At 36.7% G+C, this 18,581-nt stretch overlaps 1 protein-coding gene across 1 annotated transcript; it reads right to left on the bottom strand.

Annotated features, from left to right (window-relative positions):
* Nucleotides 1-1,860: 1,860 nt before the first annotated feature.
* On the bottom strand, nt 1,861-18,162 carry LOC121370779 (anther-specific proline-rich protein APG-like). Its single transcript, XM_041496237.1, has 3 exons — nt 18,028-18,162; nt 6,756-6,826; nt 1,861-3,829 (listed from the first exon to the last, which is right to left on the bottom strand). Exons 2-3 carry the CDS (start codon nt 6,823-6,825, stop codon nt 3,306-3,308), a joined length of 594 nt encoding a protein of 197 aa, XP_041352171.1. The 5' UTR covers nt 6,826; nt 18,028-18,162; the 3' UTR covers nt 1,861-3,305.
* Between the last annotated feature and the right edge of the window lie 419 nt (nt 18,163-18,581).

The following is an 18,581-nucleotide window of genomic DNA, read 5'->3' as shown; positions in this document are numbered from 1 at the left end:
GTAATGAAAAATAATATATACATAGTGCTGGATATACGTATTGCTGGCTTTAACTGGGATGTGTATTATTACAGAACATTGCAATGCATGACTATTTATCATCCCGCAAAAACCAGGTAGATTGTGTTTCTCTAGTTCTAAGGCTCATTCCTGACGTTACGCGTTAAGTATTACGTAACCACCAGCTCGCCAGAGGGCGTATTCACTGAGATGGTACAAAATGGCTGCGCCCGTTATATATAATAGCCGTCACATTTAACCATTTTATTAATTAACTATACGATTATACGTGTTGATATTAAGCAATAATGTGCATTATATATCGTTGAATATGCATACCAGGCCATACAGTAACGAGCAAATAACCTTTGAATCATGCCCCCGGATCCCCCAGATAACTCGGGAGACAAAATAAAGAGTCCTGTGATTGCCGTCCATTGTAACATGGAACTACACCATAGTCTGCTTAAACCATACATCTTTTGACAGAATTTTATTTAATTTCACAGAATATGATCTCTTTTTGCCAAAACTGTTATCTTTTTTCCCCTTCCTTAAAGGCATATTGTCACAGACCACTGACTTATTACATGGCCTAACAAAGTATTACTTAAAAATATATATATTTGATTTGTCCCTAAATGTACTTTATTCAACCATCTACGTAACCACCATACTCCACTTATTAATATTTTGTGAAAATAACTGAATTATGGCAATGGTCCATAATTCAAAAACTAACATTGCTGAGGGGTTTGACATGGATTCTACTCCATTATGATGTAGTTAAAGTGATGCAATAGCTAGATTTGGTATGTAAACTTTAATGTAATTTTTATTTATTATTAATTTTTAAGAGAAATAGGGTCCTTAAATCTGTGACAGTATGCCTTTAACACAAACAAAGATTATTATATAGGCCTATATGAAAAACATGTTTTGAAAAGAAAAAAAAACAGAAACAGACTATGGCTATATCCTATATTGTACGTCGGGGGAATACAAGCAATCAAAATTTAAATAGAATTTAATTTAATTTATATGGACTTCGAAAAAGGTCGCACGTATTATTCGTAATATATATTGATTATACATCATGTACAAAACCGTTTGTCCTAGGATTCGGCTGGCTGCGTTTAACAATACATTATCATAAAGCAATTTTAATGTGTAAATGTAGCAATGAGAGGGAGGGTGGGTGGTGGTGGTGGTGTCTTTATCACCAGTTGGTCCATGTGCCCTTTTTACCTTAGTGTCCACACCACCTCACAGCACATACATACACAGGCCCGTAGCATGGTGAACATTATTGGGTGGTTGGGTGGAGAATTGAATAAGCTCCGAAGGACAGGGCTATTCCACCCTCGGGTACATAATATGATGTCAGGGACTCGGCTGACAACAAATTATGTACCCTTGGGTGGAATAGCCCTGTCCTACATGGACACATAATGGAGGATTATTTTTCTTTCATCCAGTAGATGAAAAACAAGCATTTTGGGAAAACGTGAAAAACCTACATTACAAGGGTAGCTTGGCTTGCAGAGATGGGATCAAGGCAGATGAGAACATAAAAAAAAACCCCACCCAAATACCGACCTTTTCTGTGAAATTCATGCTTTTCCAGAAGAAAAAGAAAGAAAGAAAAAGAAAAGAAAAAGCAGGAAAAAAAAGAAAAAAGAAAAAAAAGAATGAAAAAGAAAAGCGGCATCACGCGTCAGTTCTGGAAGTTAACATTGATCCGACCTGAGATTCGACTTTTTTTTAGGTGATGGTGGTTTGTGTGGGGGTGGTGTGGGGGCTGGGGGTGGGGCTAACAATATTAAAAGTGCTTCTGTCAAATCAATAACAAATCAACAATGAACTTTAATTATTTATTTTAAACACACCAGACTACACCAGACTATTGGTAACATCTACCAATAACATTTATATTTGAAATCAGAGGGGTACTGTAATACAGTACTGTAAATAAGAAATGAGTGAATACAAATTATTTAGTAAAATTGAAATGCCTAGATCGTTAACAATGTAATATATAATTGGTATATTTTAATGCACATGTAATAAAGATACACAACTTGTCATAATGGATATGTCTATTACGACCAAAGTTTACTGCATATCCATTGTGATGCAGTTGCTCCCAAGATTTGTAAGACCCTGCCACTGCAATTTTCAACCTATAAAAAAAACTGATAAGACACTAAACGTAAATGCTACAGTATTTATAATGTTGCATGAAAGAAAGAATAAAGAAACATTGAAACAAATATCTATATCTGTGTGTGTGTGTGCGTGCGTGCGTGCGCGTATTGTGAATGTGTGTGTGTGTGTGGGGGGGGGGGGGGTAAGGGAAGAAGGACACATGGACCAACTCGCGAAAAGGACAACCCAACGAAAATTTATATTGAACAAATAATTTAAAAAAGAAAAAGAAAAAAAAAGAAAAAGAAAAACTCCCCTAGGATCATCCTCTGAAATTACACAAAATAACAAACTTAGTGAAAAACACAATTTCAAACATGGCGCCATCATAAAAAAAATGTCACCGACCACAGCTTACATGAATCTTTTCTTTTTTCGTTGTTTTCGTCTGTATGTTTTCTTGTCTGGTGTCAACAGACCCAACAAAGAATAACAAAGACGGGGGTGCTTCATTTTTGGTTCGCAACGGCAGTGGTGGGCTACCACAAATTTTGTGGGGAACCGCTCCACTGTGACCGTGAAAATACAGTAAATCCTGAACGTAATATACATCCATCTATGCACGGCCAGTTCCTGACTACGGCGCATGAAGTAGAGAAAATATTAAAGGGTGCAATCTCAAAGTTGCATAATCACCAAAATTGTTTACAAAATTTTCTTCTTAAATGTAAACATTAAATCCTGAATTACATGCCCACAAATTTTATTTCAATATTAATTAAAAAACAGAAAAGAAAAAAAAAGGCCTCAAATAATTCCATTTACTACTGTTTATAAATGTATATTAGGACGTGACGTTACAGTTTGATTTTGAATTGTATCTCTATATTGAAAAGAAAAAAAAAAGTTGCTATTTTAATGGATACGTGATGAATGTTTAATGTACTTTATGTATTTCGCTAAGGATTCTCGAAGAAACCACTGTTTACGCCAATTAGCAAAGCATTACAATTTTGATATTCTTGACTTAATTATGGAAGAAACTAAATGTCTGTGAGGCCGATTAATTTGTAGTTATTTACACAAATGCATGTAAACGTAACGAAATACGATGCTTCCAACATTGAGAGTGCACCTTTAATGAACGAATTAATTAATTAATTAATTAGCAAGGAGAAGGACACGAACAGGAAAGCTCCCAGTAGAACTGACATGACGATGGTCGAAGAGGTGGTTTGAGTGGCTCCATCTGGCATCGAGTCCTCCGCAGGTGCGAATGATACGTCTTCCATATCAAATTGATTTGTGTTTTCGATTGGCCCGCCGAACTTGCCTTCATCGTAAAAGGAGTTCAGCATCTCCTTTGGAAATGGAATCTTCTTGGGTGTCTTGGTGCTTATGGCTTCTGGAACTGGTGAGAATTTGCGCTTCGTCGGGGGTGGAGCTGGTTTGGTGGACGGGGTAGTGGCTGCTGTGTTTTCGTCCTTCACCGGAGGTGGAGCCGGTTTGGTTGCCGGACTTTCATCCGAATTGACGACCGGTTTGGAAGTCGGGGTGGGGGATGGTGGGGCTGGGGTGGGGGCTGGTGGGGATGGTGGGGCTGGGGTGGGGGATGGTGGGGCTTGGGTGAGGGATGGTTGGGTGACCGGCTCGCTGAGTTCTTGCGCCAAAGTCAATGTTCCTAAAACAAAACATACATTCAAAACATTATTATTATTATGGATATTATTAAAGGCTACCACTCAAAATGTGCTAATTTTCCACTTATTTGTTCTACAATAAGCATACCAGAAAAGAAATTGGAGTGTCACCGGGCTAGGGTGGGTTTTTTTTTTTTAAAATACTGCTCAGACGTCGTGTCATTTTCTCCTATTTTCCGGACAAATACCGTAACATTGAAATTTGACTTAATGTGTACTTAATAAAAAAATTGAAAATACATGTCAAATTTAATGTATATGTGTGCATTATAGAAATTATTTTAATACAATGTAACATCCATTAACGTTTGTATGTTTTTGAGAAAAATGCGGAGTTATTTCAATATATTGAAACTACATTTTCATATTTTATTAGCACATTTTGGCTTATATATATATATTTTGTTCACCACTCAGAAATTCCCATAAATCTCATATAAAGACTACTAGCATGTGTACTTACTAAAAATGAAAATTAAAACAAAATATTTTTAAAATATAGCCCTATCCCTTAAGAACCTGCTACACGACACGATAGAATCGGTCCGAGTCACTCGTACGAGTCAATCTTACGAGTCAATCGGACGTGTTGCCACACGGTACTTGTCAATCGTATGAAACGTGACGTCATTGATGAAAATCCTTGCTATAACCATGATAAACAATGTCGTGTATGGATAAGAAGGCGGCTGTCGTAACGTTTATGTTTTTATATAAATGACTGGACAAACCCCCAAAAGATTTGTTCCCCTGATACAACTCTATAAGTTGTTGGGTCTGTGCCGACGACAAGCGAACAGTTTTCCGCCATTACACTCAGAACGTGGAGGTTATCTGTGCCATGGTCTGATTGGTCAACATCCCCAAACGTCCGATTCAATCGTATGAAAATAGAACAGGTTCTAAACTTCGAAACGTACCAGTGACTCGGGCCGATTCCATCGTATGACATACCACACGTTACGATTTGCTTGTTGGCGTTGCAATCCGAGTTACTCGTACGAGTTACTCGTATCGTGTAGCAGGGCCTTTACTCTTTTTTTTAACGTTGTGTAATGCAAAATGCAATAGGACTTGTTTAACTATCAACATTTGTAACAATAATAAAATAGACCAAAAGGCATCTCATAGAATACATGTATGTCAGGCGCGGAACCAAGAGGGAGGGGATGTTGGGCGTGTTTGTGTTTGTACTTAGTTATTTGTAATATCACTAGGTAGTGAAATCGTGCGTTTGTCGAATACCATATTTCACTATGCATACTATCGCAACTATCGATAGTTGAGTAAACAATTGCGATAGTTATCGATAGTTGAATTAACTATAGATGCATTGTTATCGAGGCACTGACTATCGCAACATATCGAGAGTTTGATGTATTGTTACACCACTAGAATTTAGTTGGGGAACATCTAATATCTTGCTCAGCTTGATATTTTTGTAGAAGATTACGTTTGGCATACTTTTGAATACTGTAGGTGCCCTTTTTAAATGTTGCATCCCTTCCTAGAAAATAATTGATCCGTCCCTATATATAATCGTATTATTTGTTTGATTTGGGCCAGTGTTACATAATACTCAGGTAGCAAACCTGTTACACTCGCAATTAGGACCCATGTCTACGATCCGTTGACTGTGCCAATGTCTCTCATTGGCATCTAATAGCCGATGATTAATAAATCAATGTGCTCTAGTGGTGTCGTTAAACAAAACGAACAAACTTTGTGTCAATATCTCCAGTTAGCAGGTTAGGATAGAAGTTACTTTTCGAAACCTTGTTTTGACTTCGTATACAATAAATAATAATTATAATGTATATTACCATAATCTCATTTCAAATCAATATTCTGGAAGTAACTTTTGTTTTGTTTTTCAAGTATAAGATTTTCTTCTTACACAATCAGGTGGCATTAGTAATTTTCATTAAAAAAGGAAATTCAGTAGCAATTTTGTATTAGAATTTCCCCGGCATTTTGAAGATCGAAACGTTATGCTCATAGTTTATTGTTAAGTCAGACCTTTGCGAAACAAACATTTTCTACGTCGTTGCATTGTGTGCGCTAGCCTGCGATGCAATTTTTGTTGCATGCAACTAAAATTGCTCCGATCAAACATGTTTGATTTTATTGCATGTAATTGCACGCTGTCGCAAACGTGTGCACCTTCAATGCAACAAAAAGTTGACGCAATAATTTAAACTGCCAATGAACGGATAGATAGTGATCACATGACTCAATATGGCAGCCTCCTGGTCTACAGAAAAAGAGGATGAATTAGTGATAATGTGGCAGACAATACTATGTCGTTTTGACACAGCATCCCCTGCATATAGCAACATGGCTAAAAGGGAGATGTATCTTGCAGAGATGAAATCTGCGCTTGGAATATCAGGTATGTTTATATAGGTTTTATACATAAATTGTGTGGTTATATCCTATGCGGGACGACTTCAGTGCTACTTTACGTAAATTCACTCTTCTCCGTCATCAAAAATATGGTGTAGAACATGTCTCGATGACCACCGTCCAAAGAAATACGGGGGGAAAAACGCCATTTTGACTGTCACGTGATCACTGATAGACCAAAATTGCTGGTTGTCGCATGTGTGTGCGGATCAGTGCAACGAGAAAAAAGTTGCTTGCAATCATGCAATTTCAGTTGCATGCGACAAAGTTACAAATGTCTGCGGTGGCCTTAAGAGTATTGGGTCTCGAGTGTTTTATAAGCACCAGGCGTGATGTCCGTGTAGCTGTCGAACGGCAGAGTACTCGGACTAGTGAGGAGGAGTCTTAGAGGACGTGGCCGGATGTTCCTATAAATGTGTATGCGGAACCTGATGCGTGTGTCTGTGGATGATCGAGCACACACGGACAACAACAAACGCATTGAAAACCTAACTCTCTTACCTTGTTCTAATATGGTGGACAAAGTCACACTCAAAAGGAAAATGACCAAATAGTTATAGCAAAAGCCCATTCTGAAAAAAATAAAATATATATTTAAATAATATATTGGTGGCAATATACCCCCTCTGTGCTTGCGCAATGTAAACTTTTAAACCCAATGTTAACTCCGCTCAAACGTTTTTAAATTGTATCCTAATCCTGAAACTTACATGTATATATTTTGTCTTTTGTGAGATGCTGCTAAGGTAAGGTTTTTTTTTTTTTTTTTTTTTTAAATTAAAACCGAAATTAATAATTTTGTATTTAATATATACAACTATTTATCATCCATTAAAGGTTTTTGTAGGAGATATCGCTGGTACTATAATTTGGGATATCTCCTGCGATATTCTCCGCAGGAGATATCGCTTCTTATAATCTTGATTGGTCAAATTTTAATCGCAAGACAATATTTTGTTACATCACCGTGTTTGTTTCAGCGCTAAAACTTAGTATCATATTACGGAACAGTTTTTCTCCTCCTTTATTTTTAATATAAATGAGATGTACGTTTTTTTAAATTTAAAAGGTATTTCATTCATTCATTATTAAGAAAAAAAGAAAAAAAAAAAAAAAGAAGACACCGGTTACGATGTATGTACATCGGTCAGTAACAGACAGCTAATAGCTACAGACTTATTATTAAATGATTGAAAACCGATCAGATAACTTATAATTTATATTTCGAAGACTATGGCATATATCTGACCTTTTGTGCCTGAATTTACATTTTTTTAATTAATATATTTGAAAATCAATCGTGTTTTTTTATCCACTTCTATGCTGTGTTACATGTATACATAATAAAATATTATAACGTTCATACGGGCCAGAGGCGTATCTAGGGGGTGGGGTGGGGCATGGGCCCAGCCCCCCCCCCCCATAAATTTTGCGACAGTTATAATTTTATTATATAGTAATTTTCATTTTGTTTTACGACCCTCCTCCAAACCTCCCCCAAAGTTTTCTTGGCATTTCCCCCCAATGGATTTTCTGGATCTGCCACTGCGGGCGGCGCGTCAAAATTCTAACGTCGGAAAAAAAATGTGTTTGATCAAATGCACAAACACTTCCTATGTATAACTCGTTCAGACACCAAGACAAGGAACTAGATATATCGCGGGTCTAAAACTAATTTTTGTACTTCCAGCACTGGCGTAGTAAGTGGGGGGAGTGGGGAGAGGGCATGAGTCCCCCGCCCCCCCCCCCCCCTCTTGATCCAGTAGCAGCAGCGATGGTTTATATATACTCTTCAAAAAAAGTAGGGGAACTCTAATAAGAATTTACAATTGCAAAATTGTAAGATATATTAGCTGTGGGGAATGGTTATATGATAATAGTGAATTAATTGGGCAAACTTTACAACCGGTAGTTCAGTATTACAGTAGGTTTTATGACCACCAAAGATCTTGAAGGACGATTGGGGTCAGAAGTGAAATTTGAAAGTTGACAGGGTTTTTTAAATCAGTAAATCGCAAATTCAAACAATAAAAATGACTAAAAACAAAACAATAACAACTGTATGATCAAAAGAATGAAAAAGATTGACAGAAATAATATTCCACAGTGATTAATCGACCTTCCTGGAAATTGTCAAAATCGAGAATGACACCCCACGCTCGTGTACGGGGCAACTGCGTGATGTACGTGCAAACTATGGAATGTATTTCGGTGTGGTGATAAACAGACCTGAACGTTCTTTACTAGGATGTCTGGTCAAAACGTATATTCGGTCTAATAGTTTATATTAACATTAATATTTCAGGTTCCCCTACCTTTTTTTGAAGAATATATATATATATATATATATATATATATATATATATATATATATATATATATATATATATATATATATATATGTATGTATGTATGTATGTATGTATTGATATATGGATATCTATGTATTTTATGTATACTACTCAAACGAATTTAAGGGTCAGACGATATTTTCGACATTATTTTCTGAATGTCAATTATATTAGCTAGACCATAATGTCACGCGTGGTATTGTTCCATTTTGACGAAAATGGGTCTAAGCAACCCATAAATGAATTAAAATCCACTGTCATTGACACTGTCGGCTAGTTCTAATGGCGAAAACATGCTTACATTTGCACGTAAATTAGGGCGAAAGCGAAAGGTCTGCTAAGTGCCCATAACTTGCTTTTTCACAAAGCGCTTCATTTTCACGCTTTGCACGTGTATTCCATGTTCCCAATGCTGAATTTCCGTATAATTGGAGCTTGCGTTCGTGTACGGTGCACACTCCAAATTCGACAATGGTACGACTTCAACTGACTATCGAAGATCGAGGAAGGGCTATTGCTTGGCTTCAGGATGGCAATACACAAAGAAATGTTGCTCTGAGACTTGGTGTCAGTCAGAGTGTCGTTGGCCGACTGTGGCAACAGTACCAAGCAACGAATTCTGTTCGAAATCGTCCACGTTCGGGAAGACCCCGAAGCACTACAAATAGAGAGGACCGCTACATCACCAATATGGCTCTACGTCAACGCACAACCACTGCACGCCGATTACGTGACAATCTGCGGACTGCGACTGGAACTCGAGTGTCTGATCAAACCATACGCAATCGCCTGAGAGCCAATAATCTACGCTGCCGTCGCCAGGCTGTTCGACCACCACTCCTACCACGTCACAGAACGGCCAGATGTCACTGGTGCACGCTTCATCTGCGGTGGCAACGTGTTCAGTGGGGTCGAGTGATGTTCACTGATGAGTCCAGGTTTAGTCTCCAGTTCAACGACGGTCGGGTTCGTGTCTACAGACGTCCTGGGGAGCGCTTCGCTGACGTTAACGTTAGACAACGTCACCGGTTCGGTGGTGGCAGCATCTCTATCCACCACAGGACCCCCCTCTATGTGGTGGATGGCAATCTGAATGGAATCCGCTATCTGAATGAGATTATCCGGCCGTTGGTTCTCCCAGGCCTTCAGCAGATTGGCGGCGGGGCAGTTCTGCAGGATGACAATGCCAGACCCCACCGCGCCAGGGTGGTAACGGACTTTCTCAGACAACAAGGTATCGCCAGACTTGGCCCCAATAGAGCACGCCTGGGACGAATTAGGCAGGAGAGTTCGGGATAACCATGCCCCTCCGGCCAACCTTCATGATCTGGGTCAACTTCTTATGGCAGAGTGGCAGGCCATTCCCCAAGAGTTCTTCAGACGTCTGATCAACAGCATGAGGCAACGATGTGTCGGGTGTATTCGCGCCAGGGGTGGATTCACACACTATTAAACGAATGTTCTAATGTGTAAAATCCATGTTTGACAACCTTCAACTTTGACAGCATGTCATGTGACTTTCTTGTATACAGTGACGTTTATTTGTGGTTTTTTGTAAATATGGAACAATAAATACATTTTTTGGTGTAGTTTACATCATCAATCTAATACACTCTGAAACTTATTTGGTTATAAATTTTTGACCCTTAAATTCTTTTGAGTAGTATATGTCGAGGTTAACGATTACATACATAGATATTAACGCATTGGCGCAGGGTATAATTAAATCATTTCTGGCCTCACAAATTGTCCCATGCCGTTGCTGGGACTCGAACCTATGGCACCAAATAGCTCGCAAATTGCAGACTTGCCACGATACCTGAGCTATTGAGGCATCGTAGGTATGTATGTACTGATGTATGTATGTATGTTTGTATGTATGTATATATGTGCGTGCGTGCGTCCCCCCCCCCCCCCCCCTCCGCCGCCCCAAACACTTTTTGACACCTTCCTACGCCACTGTCCAGTGTCTATGTTTTGGTGTTCGGACATTTGTCTTGCTTAATCTCTAATGACGTCACACACATGCAATGCGTGTGACGTTGTCATGGCATTAGTGTCTCAGACTCTTATTAGTATTGAGTCTAGCCTAAATGTTTTATAAGCACCAGGGCAGGGAATGTGAATAGCCTGAAAATAAAATATATAATTATTGACTATTTTTTAAGCCATCTTAATAATAAAAGAAAGAACTTTAAAATACTATAAACATATTGTAGATACAATTAAAATTACGTACATTAAGTTAACCTTTTTATTTTTGACAATATTCTTGTCTGCATTTTTTTTGGGGGGGGGGGGGGGGCGGGCACACATCAGCTGTTTGTTTAACTTTCTCAGTTTTAAATCATATAGGCAACGGCCCCAGTATTCGACCACTTAAGAAAGAATGGATTATAACATGTTAGTTTTATTGGCATTTGCTAATATTTGTTTTTCTTCGTACATACTTACTGGCAGTGCTATTCATGAAATAGACCCGTTTTGTTTATGCAGTATATGCCGACTAGAGTAGATTTGAATGCCGCAGTGAACAGTATGCAGCATTCCACCAGATGACCCAGTATTCGACCACTTTCTAATTAACTAATAAAACTAAACTTTGAATTTGGTTTTTATATTTTATAGTAAATACAACATATTATATCAAACAACTACATCCAAAAACTGTTGATGTTAACAACTGTAACACATATTCATGAATGCATTTACGCACGCACGCACATGCCATGCTTATATACACATTCACACATACTTTCTGATGAAGTCTCTTTGGTCCTATCTCAATTTACAAATAATGATATTAGACTGAAAATAAAATAAAATATAATTATGCAAGTCCTGACAAACAGCACCAAAAGACATAATAGTAGTACATTAAATTTTATGGTTCTTGGGAGTTTATTTTGGGAATGTATCCTCAAGCTTTTCTATTGATCGAATACTGGGGCAACCCTCTCTATTGTCATAAATTGACCACGTGGTCACACGATCAAAATTATAATCACTGAGGTCACATTGCATTGCCAGCTCTGTTTGATTATAAATAAAAACATTAAAGACATTTTCAAAGATTTCAAATAAATTAAAAGTATTGCAAATGTTCACGGAATGTTGGATGGTGTAATAGCATGCTATAAAAATGGCCGACGTTCATATTATCACTATAGCCGATGAATATGTATACTTACGTCCTGACACGGGCGTAGGAAGGTGCCAAAACGTGTTTGTTTTTGGGGGGCGCACATATGCACACACACACACACATCTACATTTTAATTTTATAAATATCTTAATTTTTGTTGTTGTTCGAGTTTTATATTAATGGAATCCCGATATGCTGAGGAACAAGAGCATAGAATGCGCGGCGACGACCCGGCCTCGACCCGTTTAAAACCGTGGCGTCTTTATTTTTGGTCGGGTTGCGTTAAAGGGACACACCCTAGTTACGGCTAGTTGTTAACCATTACGGCGTTGTTTTTCGCTATTAAACCCTTTTTTTTTCACAAATAAAATTGCACTTTACTTACCGTTTATTATTTAGAATATACATTTCCATTCACCTGAAGTGTATTTTGGTAATCCTGGTTTTTGTAATACCACAAAATGCATTTTTCTTATTTCTTAAAAACGGACGCATGTTTGAGAAAAAACCGTTGAGTAGACAATGTCTAATCTATTTTTAGACGGAATATTTCCATTTCAATGTCACAGACGTTGGTATACCACGTGACCGTTATCATTTTGGTTCGGTTTGTTTTCTCGTGCACGGTTCGCGCAATTAACATCCGATTTGTTGTTGTTCATTTGTGAGATTGTTCTTCACAGTTCGTGAACATTTTCAGTAACAACAAAGTTCAGACAAGTAAGTGTCTCAATACAAAACGTTACAAACCCTTAATTTTGCTAAGTCTTACGATATCTGGAGAGGGGATACAACCAGGACAGAACAGTTGGAACATGTCCAGGAGAGGTGAAAAGAACGCACCCCAAGTCTGTGCGCACTGAAATTTGTCGTGACGTAGGCATTATTGTGCTTCTAGCGACATCTACCGGTGACATCAGAATACTAACTTTCAAAATTATTTCAAGCAATTGGGACATTGGGATTCCCATGGTATTTATCGATATAAAACCTGCTTTTTCACTCCATTTGATAAAAACGTGATCTAAGTGTGTTACAGGTTTGTAGATTAACCAAATTATAATTTATTTTCGCTGGATGGAACTATGGTGTGCGGCTTTAAATGTTTTGTTTAAAAAAACAAAAGGGAGGGACGTGAGCAGTAACATTAAAATACAAGGCGTGTGGGAATGCTATCAGTGTACCATAATTTTATGCACGAAACTATAGCAGGATACAGTCGCCTGTGCCAAAATTATGCAGGAGTGGACCAACGGAGTGGTTTAGATTGTGGGATTGCAATGTTTATGGGGGGTGTATTCTTACATAGCTGCACTGCTTGAATCAACCGATATACGGCACTTGCCCTATTTATGAAACCAAAGCCATACACGAAATTTAAAAAAAAAAAAAAAAAAAAAAAAAATCACAACTGGCGTAGCCAGAGGGTGGGTTGGTGGGGACCACATCTTTGACCCTCCAGTTATGTATACTGACATATTGGCCCGTCTCCGTTCTGACAAGACATATTAGGTCTGTTTACGTTTGGGTGCCCCATCCCTTCTTTATAAAATCAGGCTGTCCAGCACACCCTTTTGAAAAAGTTGGACACAATTAGGAATGAAAATATAGAAAATGTAGGACAAAAGTAGGAAAACGTAGAACAAAAGGAGGACTGAAACAGTACGTAACGACATTATTCATGCTCAAAACACCTTTTTATGTGGTGCTTAGTTTGTACATGTATTTTATGTTCTATCAAAAATAATGTGAATCTTATGTAACGGTCACGTTATACAGTTATTTCAAATTACTGTACACTATATTAATCAATATACATATTTACATGCATAGGAATGCTGATGCACAGTAAAACAGAGTTAACATGATTAATTTAAGTTTTCCATAATGTATTATAGCTTCTGAAGTCATACATACACATTGTACATTATAATCATATTAATCATTGGAAAATATGTTGGCTTTGAGGGTGTAATTTTAATATGTTGAGATTATATGGTGCCACAAATTGGGATATATCTTGCTGCCAAGAAAAATTAAAATAATTCCCATAACTGATGACTTTTATAATAACAAGGAATATGCACACTTTAACAGCAATTCGTGGCATTTTCAAACAAAAAAGTACGAAAAACTAAGTATTCTGAAGAAAAAGTAGGAAAAAGGACAGACCAAAAAGTACAAAAAAGTAGGATAGCTGGACAGTCTGTAAAATATTTGCCAATTAAGCCAGTACAACAGTGTATAAATAAATTATAAACTCATGTGTTGTGGCAACAACTGTTGGGAATCAACCCCCCCCCCTCCCAAATCTCACCCATTAGTTATCCTACTATCACACAAAATGTACTCACAAAGCTTTTTGTTTTAGAGGCATAGGCAGATAAAAAATGGTAATAAATATAAGACAACCCATGCCTACAGAACAATAATAATAATACAAAATAAAAATTTAATTTAAAAAATGTATATATATATATATATATATATATATATATATATAAAAGAAGGCAAAATTATATATATATATATATATATATAACATGAAACTAAACCACAGACTGCAGTTTGCACAATTTGTTTAATATTTATTATGAGAATACTTCCTAACATTTTCTTTTTTCTCAAAGAGAGGGTCTTTACATATTAATCCCCATGCAATCTGGTACAGGTAAATATATTTATTCAAAAATGTATCTTTCTGTGGCATACATCTCCAAATCATTATCCTCGAAACTTGTAGTCGACTGAGCAATTAAGGATTACCATTTGATGGGTGGTGTCAAACTGAATCCCAAGTCTTGGAAGTCTTAATTACTCCTTAGCAGCAATATGTCAAACACACACAAAAAAAAAAAAAAAAAAATTGTATTAAATGAAATTGTTGAAAGTGTTTCATTTTCAGCAGCAATTTCATCCCCTGCCCCAGTTTTTCTTTCACATATCAGTTGAAACTGTTCTATTATTTCTATCATTCAAGATGCAATGTAATTTGTTTAATAGTTTGTCTTCAGAATCTCATTTTCGACATCTAATCAATGACTATACATCCATTGGTCCAGTTGCTGAAATATATAAAAACAAACCTGTTAAGTATTTCACATCCATTTGAAGAAGTACATTAGTCTGTAACTTAATTATATATCGTTGTATTAATTTAAAGTTTAATTTAATTTTAGGAAAACATTTTTTTAACAGGAAACAAAATCAATGTGACTAAACAAAGTATAAAATTAAAAAGTATTGCAGTAAATTAAGAAAAGTAGTGAACAATGTATTTAACTTTGATGATGTTATTTGATTTTTATTAGAAAGTTGCACAAAGCTACATATAAGATGACATGTGGAAGAAGGAAAATGCCTGCTTTGCTAAAATTTGGGGTATAAAATAATGATGAAAAACAAAACTACTGTCTCCAACAGAAAATCATATTTAGGGTAGGTAATAAAAACAAAACAGATGTAAGTGCCTCATCTAGGTGGTTATGGGTTTGAAATGTTTTGAAATTAGGGTTAGGACATAACATTTCAAGCACATGACCATTTATAAACAGCAGTTCTTTTACTATCATTTATCTAAACATTAAAAAATATATCTATTAATTTCCAAGATTTTAGGGTATATAAGTTTAAACTCAGTAGCCTCTGGCAGAAACCATTAAGTTGAAAATTCTAAGAATAACAATAAAGGAATAATAAAATGTCTTCCCTGTATTTATTATAAATTACCCAAGACTGGTAATTATCTGCTGTTAGGTGAGGAATTGTTTTAATATATATTATGGTAAAATTGGGTTGTTTTAATTGAGTGGGGTGGAGGGGGTGGAGGGAGACTAATGGATAAGTTAAAGTTTGTTTTGTTTAAAGACACCACTAGAGCATACTGAATTATTAATCATCAGCTATTGGATGTCAAACATTTTGTACTTTTGACATGTAGTCTAGTGCAAACCTGCTACATTAGTAGCCAGGTATGTTTTATATATATATATACATACCACCCAACAGACAGAATAGCACATACCACAGCCTTTGATATACTAGTCGTGGTGCACTAGCTTAAATCGAATCAAACCGAGAAACCGTAACCAGCAGATCTGTTCCGATTGCAAAAAATCACTATTATTTTTTTATTTTTTTTGCTTCAAAACATTTCAGGGTCCCTACATAAAATTTGCCTAATTTATAACTTTCCAGACAATACTTCCTTATACCCCTAAAGCTCACAACCATATAGGTTACTCCCTCACCCCCCCCCCCCCCCACACACACACACAAAAGCACATACACGCCTACACACATGCAAACAAAAAGAAAAGGAAAAAAGATAAGACTTCCAAACGTTCCAGCATGCTTGTTAATACTATCACTAACCCTAAACCTAACTTAAGCCTAAATTAACTGAATGCTGGAAGGATCGGAAGTCTTGCCAAAACTTTTATTTTGGCCATTCGTCTGACTGTGTGCAGTTTAACGACGGATTCTTAACGACAATATATATATCGAAGATTGATTAAAGGAGTCAATAAATTCCATTACATTGGATGGAAAGTGATTCTTAAACTCTTACCTTCGTAGAATTTATATATCAGTTGAATTTTGATGGATTTCGGCAAAACTTCACTTTCAATACCATGTGACGGTTTCGCAGGAAAACACTGATTTTACGTCAATCGTAGGCTCCGCATAGTTGTCATCGCTGTTAACACTTGTCAGCAGAAGTATATGTTTACTATGATTATAACTCAGTTGGAGGAGACAATTATTTTAACTAATTTTAATGCTAACTATACAAAAACGTTACACATCGAAAAAAATTATGCTGTCTAACCTATTGTCCGAACCAAATTGTTAACAACTACAAAAAATTACTCTCCTACCTTTAATTGCCGTTAGATTTCCTCCAAAGTTTGTCCAGACACAAATCGCAAAAAAAACACTACAATTATACAGATTCCACACATGAGACTGCAACGATGTCGCCGATATTGTCTTTGCTGAGATTGCATAGGGAAAAATACATGCAGTTTTCTGCCGTCTGCCATGTTGGTTGTTTATGGAATACTCTTCAAGAGGGGTGAAAGCCTCCAAAGTATGTGACACAATTAATATGAAATCGATGATCTCTAGTGGTATCATTAAAATAATAATAATAATAATAAAAAATAATAATATGACGTCATCACGTTTGCTTTTATATCATAACATGTCATGACGTTGTTAGATTAAGTCCTATCCTTTCACCCCTCTTGAAGAATATTCCATAAAAAGTCAAAATGGCAGCTGATACAAAATTACATGCTTTTTTCCCTATGCGCTCTCAGCGAAGTCTATATAGGTGACATGGTTATCATCTGGTATGTGGAATCTGTGTCATTGTAATGGTTTTTTCAAGATTTGTGTCTGGACAAACTTTGGAGTAAATCTAACAGCAATTAAAGGTAGGAGAGTAATTTTTCGTAGTTGTTAACAATTTGGTTCGGACAATAATGGCGTCCAAGCAAATTTGGGCCCGCGGTTTTTGAACCGCGAAACATGATTGGTCCAGCGCGGTTGTCAATCACGCCGTACGGAGGGGTCAATTAAGTACACTGGTCGAATACTGGGGTCACTGCCCCATATGTCTGACATGAATGTCGCTTGTACTCAGAACCCCATGTTTTTGCATGCATTTTCAAACAATGATGTTTGAAGCAAAGGAGACCGTTCGTAAATGTTACAATTTACACGTCAAAATGCGTTTGTCAGCTATGTGTAATTTACAAAACAATCGGCTCAGAAATAAATAACTTGTAGTAAATTTCATAGTATGAAAAAAGGCGTCTCCTGTGGGATGCATAATAGAAGTGGCAGCTGATAGCACAGGGCCGTAGCTAGGATTTTTTTTTGTTGGGGGGGGGGGGGGGCGGACTGAGTAGTTAATAGTCTAAAACTCCTTAAACGGTTAAGAAGATAATTTTCTTTAAGTTTCTATAATGCTTGACCTCCCCCCACCCCACCCCGCCGCTAGCGACCATGTAGCAATAGTTTATGCATTAAATCAATTGAATATTGTATTTATAAAGTAAACTATTTAAAAACATTATAAATAATAATATTTAGGAGCTGTGGGGGTTATTTAATGTTACCTCCTCTCGCCACTTTCAAATGCCCGCGAGTCCTGTAACTCATACCGGTCAATAAAAAGGTTAAGTTTTCTTTGAAAATAATTCTATTTTGATTTAACGTTAAAAAAAACCCCTCATACCGTATATATAATATATATAATATGACTTACTGGAATTCGTCACACCACAACTTTGATATTACAAGTCTAAAGTTTGCTTCGAAACCAAAACTAACACAAAAAGTTAACGACTTCTAAATCGAACGTTACTTTAATTAGAAAAAAAAAATGACGTCATAACCTTACCGTATAAGGTCTTCTAAACTGGATGACGTTTCAATCGAAAGAATATGCCTATTTGTTACGGCTAAATATTAAGTCTTTAACATATGCCATGGGCCCATGTTTGTACAAATATTACATGTTTTGCATCCAATTCCAAATGTGGAATGTTTATCTTATCTTTATCTTTATCTATCTTGTCTTATGCCATGAGCTACATATATCGTCTACATTATATTTTAGAAGATTTGATATGTTATGAACATGAAACTAACTGGTAGCAGTGAAAAAAATAAGATCCACTTCTCATTAATTTTGTGATCAGTCTTTTAGGGTACCCTAGAAAAGATTAATTTTTCGTTGATACCCTCTAATTTTTGTGCACAACAACACCTGCACATGCGTAAGTGGCATGTATTCAGGGCCGTGGCTAGAATTTATTT

This window comes from Gigantopelta aegis, chromosome 4 (assembly GCF_016097555.1).
Source record: "Gigantopelta aegis isolate Gae_Host chromosome 4, Gae_host_genome, whole genome shotgun sequence".
Classification (NCBI taxonomy): Eukaryota; Metazoa; Mollusca; class Gastropoda; order Neomphalida; family Peltospiridae; genus Gigantopelta; species Gigantopelta aegis.
This window is presented reverse-complemented; position numbering and strand designations above follow the sequence as displayed.